This window comes from Cryptococcus neoformans, chromosome 4, assembly GCF_000149385.1.
Source record: "Cryptococcus neoformans var. neoformans B-3501A chromosome 4, whole genome shotgun sequence".
In the NCBI taxonomy this organism is placed as follows: domain Eukaryota; kingdom Fungi; phylum Basidiomycota; class Tremellomycetes; order Tremellales; family Cryptococcaceae; genus Cryptococcus; species Cryptococcus deneoformans.
Window position 1 is genome coordinate 708,898 of NC_009180.1, and position 5,000 is coordinate 713,897.

A 5,000-nucleotide genomic window follows, 5' to 3' on the forward strand; every position below is an offset into this window, starting at 1 on the left:
TGCTCACGAAGAGAGCCGCCAGCCATCTCACCCCAGTGAGGAAATAGAAGGTCAAAGCATTCCACCGTTGAACCTTGCGATGCGTGGGTTTTTTCGTTTTCTATGGTGGAAGGGGTGGGGAGCATGTAAAAGGGCTTTAGCTCCTTGGGATACCTCGTCACAAATACCGGTCCGTTGAAATGCGCCGCCAAAAGCTTTTCGTGATCTGTGGATATTCCTTGACCCCATAAAGGTGGTGGGGATATCGTAGAGGGCGAATCGGCGTGCAAAGAAGAAAGTAGCTCAAGAGCCGACGTGTAGGTAATACGGGTGAAAGGCTTGTCCATTACCAGTTGCAAATGATATAAGGGGTCTGCGAATTCCTGAGCCGGATCAATCACAGATCCAAGGTCATCAACATCGCGAAGAGACTTGGCGACGATACTCAAGTCGTCCCTCAACCTCTTTCCCCTTTTTTCACCATTCAATATATTCCCAACAGTACTTTTCACACCTTCCTCAACTACGCTCAACAGTCCATCCAAATCATTTTCCCAAGCGACTTCGGCTTCAAGCATATGAAATTCGGATAAATGTCTAGATGTCAATGAGGGTTCAGCTCGAAAAGAGGGAGATAGGGTGTAGGTTCGGGAGAGCGCATGCGTGGGAGCTTCAAGGTGCAGTTGAGCTGAAACAGTGAGATGGACTGGATGAGGGAAGAATGGCTGAGGAGAGCTAGATGACGACGGAGGTGGGTGATCAACGATGGTGAAGACTTCTCCAGCGCCTTCACAATCCGACCCAGTCAGTATTGGCGTGTGAACGTGGACAAAATCGTGACTCTTCAAGTCGTCAGCAGCAACAATGAACTGCATCAGGAAATACTAACCTCGAACCAATCATGCCAGTCTCGAGCTAACGCATCCCGTATCCGCATGACTGCCGCTGTTTGAGACGTCCGGAATCTCAGATGGGCATTATCCCGAAGGACTGAAGCAGGTAGCGACTTCTTCTGAATGGGATAGGCCTATCCTTACTCTACTAGTGAGAAGATTTGCGTAGATAATGGATAACGGTGAATGACACACCTCGGCATCACATGTACCCAGCACTTGGGCATCTTCAACAACAAGTTCGACATCTTGTCCTCGCCCTCGTGACTGCTCTAATCTTCCTTTGAGCTTGGCACTAGCCCCGATACTCAAACTAGGTTAAAAAAATTAAACTCGTTTCATTGGCAAAAATATAACAATGGCTCGGATGATGATGAGAAATTGGCGAGAGCGGCATGTAACAGACAGCTTACCCTTCGGCCTTGCTCTTTCCTTTCAACACCGCTTGAATATTCTCGCCAGTGCTACCATCGCTCACTTCCACAAATGCCACATTCTTGTGAGCCCTCACAGACTTGATCCATCCATTAACTTCCACAGGCTCGTTCGCGCATGATACCGTTTCAAGGTGAGTGGTGGAAGAGACAGACGGAAGAGTGGAACGACGCGAAGAGAGCAAAGAGCGGATAGTCGGAGGGAGGGACGAAAGCCTGCGCTGAGTTGAGCGCATGGCCTATAGAGAAACGGATGTACTGAGAGATGGATGAGGGAATTTCAAACTTATGAATTGCTAAAACTCACGTATTGATCTGCTTCTATCTATGTCATATCCCATTAGAAATAAAACCATCCTGTGTCCTATTACGTACGCACAGGAAGCAAGCGGAAATAAGAAATTACGTACGCACGTGTCTAGGCTCGGCACTAGCCCATCGACGGACATTGGCCGGTCTCTGACGAGGCACGAAGTTCTGAGGAGGGGCTTGTCACAAGCACTAAATGCATGTATTATATGCTGCTTCTGTTTCTACTGCTTCGCTTGGGAGGTCTGGAAGTTTCATCATCTCTCTATGTCTAAGTTTATCATCGTGATCTCAGCTCCATACTCTCTTTTCTGTCAATGGGCAGCCTTTTGTTTCTAGTAACATCAACTCGCACATTGTTTGTATGTTGTCGTCATTAAAGGATGAGACATTCCGAAGCTAGGAATCTGCATAGAAGGGTCTTCCACATTCTCTCCCTTCCCATCGGGATTGAAGATATAGTGCATACCGATTTCAGTCTGCTGGATCCGGCAAAATTGAAATCAGCTTCTTTCCAATATTACCTAGTAAGGGACCTTGTTTCATGCCAAAATCCGATACTTGCCTCATAAGGGACATCACTACCAGTACCACCGCTCTCAGGGTTGACCTTCGTCATTGTAATAGGACCTGCTGCCTTTTGAATGGATCTGCTTATGGCAGGCTCCTTTTTCGGCCCAACTGACGGCGCCTTGCTCCCTGATACTTTCTCGTTAGAAACCTCTTTTTCCCTCACCACCTTCAGCTTCGTTAGCTCTTTTTCGTTGGTTGAGTCACTGTTGGAAATTGTTTGGGAAAAGCTTGAAGACGACGATGAAGAATTAGAAAGGATTGTAGAAAGTTTTTCCCCCTGGGGTATAGGATGATTTAACTCTTGGGAAACGATTTGGAACGAATAGAAGAGAAGTAGTAGGAACCCAAGGGTCATGTTCACTATCCTCAAAAATTAGTCTTGTGATCCATACGTGGTGAGGAAGAAAGGTAGTTCTACTCGAGCTGATGCCAATGATCGTCACCAAATTTTTGGTCCTACATAACTTCCGTCTTTGTCTGCGAGATAAATTTGTTAAATGTAAGGAATGTTTCTATCTGGCTGTGAACAACACCCACCTGTCCTCTACGGCCTGCTTACTCGCTTTACTTTCGTTGATCTTCGCAATCTCTTGGTTTCCCTTGCCCTCCTCTCTTTTAGGTGTGGACGTTACTGTCGCAGGTTCTCCTGATGCCGTTCCTTTTTTCGACGATAACTTCTGCTTGCCTGCGGTCATGCTATCTTTTCCTAGTTCTTTTTCACTTTCTCCCTTCTCTGTTTTTCCTTTCAATTTCTTCTCAGTTTCTGGTTTTGGCTTCATGTTCTCCTCAGAACCTTCCTCTTCCTCGACTTTTCCAAGTCTCACCCTATTAAAATGACCCCTTATCATAATAGTCAGCGTGTTCGATTGAGTTGCCAGCTCTGAACTTGTAATGGACAATGGCGCACAATTGAAGATGAGTCCCTTTCTCCCACCATAGCTCCTTTCCTTCGCTTGCTGCCTTCCCCATAGGAAAGGGCCATGGCATCATCTTGTTTAACCTTGTAGCCAGAAAGGCCGAAGGGTGAGCCCTCAAATCGTCCCAAGGTGAAATCTCTTCTTCTTTCTTTGTCTCTTCCTTAGAAATTTCTCTTTTCTTCCCTGCTGTAGGTTTATCTTCTTTGACTGAGGGCGTCTTATTCTCTTCCACCTGGGTGCTAGGAACGGGTACGAAGGTGTTCCAGACGATTGCGACTCTACAATTGATAAGCTTTAAATATTTTATAAGGCCATAAAGCTTGAAGACAGGAACGTACAGAAGGAAGGCTGTGACCATATGAACATACGTGACATGTATTGGTGGTACTCCCGGTAGTAACCCGAGCATTTGAACGACTTTATGTGAGTCAGACTGCCGACCAATGATGTATGACCTAACGTAGTTGGAGCTTACGAAGTGCACTAATGATGATGAAGAGTCCCCATTTTAAGGCGGGATCTGCAACATACCTGTAGAATATTAGGGGCTGCTTCAAATATGAGACTTCCATCTTCTTAATGTGCTTACCACACACGGTCTACAGCCGGAATAAGGGATGGCATGACATTGGCAGCCATGAATAAGACTAGGCCGAGCATTAACAGTGCGTAGATGGGAGATGTTCCTCCATTTTCGTCCACAGGGATGTATGTGTGGTAAGTGTAAGGTTGGGAAATATGATGGTACACAGGGTACGTCATATCAAGTACTAGAGTACGACCATTGCAAGCTTGCACTCATCAGATATGATTTCTGAAGGTCAGTCAGTCAATCAGTTTATGACCAAGTTTGCAACCTCAAACTAGCATCAAAGGATGGCCATTGAAAGGTTTCTCATTCTGTTTGCTGCATCGGTCTATCAGGGGGTTGTTTGACCATATACGAAAGCTCTGAAAGTCGTGCAACCTTTGAGACTGACCTATCGTCTGGCCATAAGCTTATCAACATGCTCTCTCACACTTTCTTCCCATTCGTACCATGTAACAGAGGAGTACCAGTCGTTTCGGACCATGCACTCCGCCTGTCTGACATTCGGTCGTCCATCTTATCAACATTTGTCAGCTACTACGGAAAGATCCCGACAAGGAAAAATAAAACCTGTCAGACTTACCCCTGATACCTTCCTTTCCCTGAGGTAAAACCTTCATACAACGGAGCACTCCCTCAAAGGTGAATCCCATCCTTTTGGATGCTGCTTGGCTGGCGGAGTTAAGAGTCGTAGTGAGCCACTGACACCTCCTGAGCCCCAGTCCACCCTGAGAAGGGTGATCGAGGATGCGATGCATGATCAGACCGGAACAGTGGGTTTGCACGTGCGTCCTCTAGTTGAAATCATCATGATAAGCTATACCCAATTCCCATGGCAGGGTTCTTACATGGTATGGAGGCAGAATGGTGATATAGCCGGGCTCTGAAATCATAGCCTGATAGCTCGAGTTGATCATCCCGATGATCCCTGCAAATTCGTAATCTTCCGGAGCAACTTTTTTGTCCTGGGAATTGGGTGGTTCCGAGAAGATGGCAAAAAATTGAGAGTCCTTGAGATCGTGTCAGAGATTCCTTGGAGAAGAGATGTCGGTTTGTACCCACGGAAGGTGCCCTGCAGGTAGTCTCTATCCAAACAAGTACGTCACCCAAGTCTTCAAAGGGTTTGACACCGAGCCACCTCAATACCTCTGGGTATTTTGTCACACCATCATAAATGAGTTGGGCATGGAGAGATGGCTGATGGAATTATGCTCAGCATGAGATTTGTTCTCCAGATAGATAAGGGCTGGACGTACTACCAGCGGCCTGAGCTCGACTCGATCTGACCTGAGCTCCTTGACTTCGA

The 5,000-nt window shown here is 46.5% G+C and overlaps 3 protein-coding genes across 3 annotated transcripts in view; all 3 read right to left on the reverse strand.

Moving 5' to 3' along the window:
* The window catches only part of CNBD2410 (hypothetical protein), a gene marked incomplete at both ends in the record, with an annotated part of 1,750 nt that extends 208 nt beyond the window's left edge, over positions 1 to 1,542 (reverse strand). The window contains 4 exons of the mRNA XM_770738.1: positions 1 to 821; positions 869 to 1,006; positions 1,068 to 1,185; positions 1,286 to 1,542. The exon at positions 1 to 821 is cut by the window's left edge and continues 208 nt beyond it. Of these exons, the coding sequence (XP_775831.1) occupies positions 1 to 821; positions 869 to 1,006; positions 1,068 to 1,185; positions 1,286 to 1,542 (1,334 nt within the window). The remainder of the gene's footprint in view (positions 822 to 868; positions 1,007 to 1,067; positions 1,186 to 1,285) is intronic.
* Positions 1,543 to 1,959: 417 nt separating this feature from the next.
* On the reverse strand, positions 1,960 to 3,867 carry CNBD2420 (hypothetical protein; the record flags this gene model as incomplete). The annotated part of the gene is made up of 8 exons (XM_770739.1): positions 1,960 to 2,094; positions 2,181 to 2,548; positions 2,607 to 2,665; positions 2,726 to 3,028; positions 3,096 to 3,383; positions 3,444 to 3,522; positions 3,581 to 3,636; positions 3,695 to 3,867. The coding sequence occupies 8 exons, from the start codon at positions 3,865 to 3,867 to the stop codon at positions 1,960 to 1,962; spliced, it is 1,461 nt and encodes a 486-aa protein (XP_775832.1).
* Positions 3,868 to 4,085: 218 nt separating this feature from the next.
* CNBD2430 (hypothetical protein) overlaps positions 4,086 to 5,000 on the reverse strand; it is a gene marked incomplete at both ends in the record, with an annotated part of 1,012 nt that continues 97 nt past the window's right edge. Inside the window, 5 exons of the mRNA XM_770740.1 lie at positions 4,086 to 4,210; positions 4,278 to 4,488; positions 4,543 to 4,704; positions 4,757 to 4,891; positions 4,951 to 5,000. The exon at positions 4,951 to 5,000 is cut by the window's right edge and continues 97 nt beyond it. Of these exons, the coding sequence (XP_775833.1) occupies positions 4,086 to 4,210; positions 4,278 to 4,488; positions 4,543 to 4,704; positions 4,757 to 4,891; positions 4,951 to 5,000 (683 nt within the window). The remainder of the gene's footprint in view (positions 4,211 to 4,277; positions 4,489 to 4,542; positions 4,705 to 4,756; positions 4,892 to 4,950) is intronic.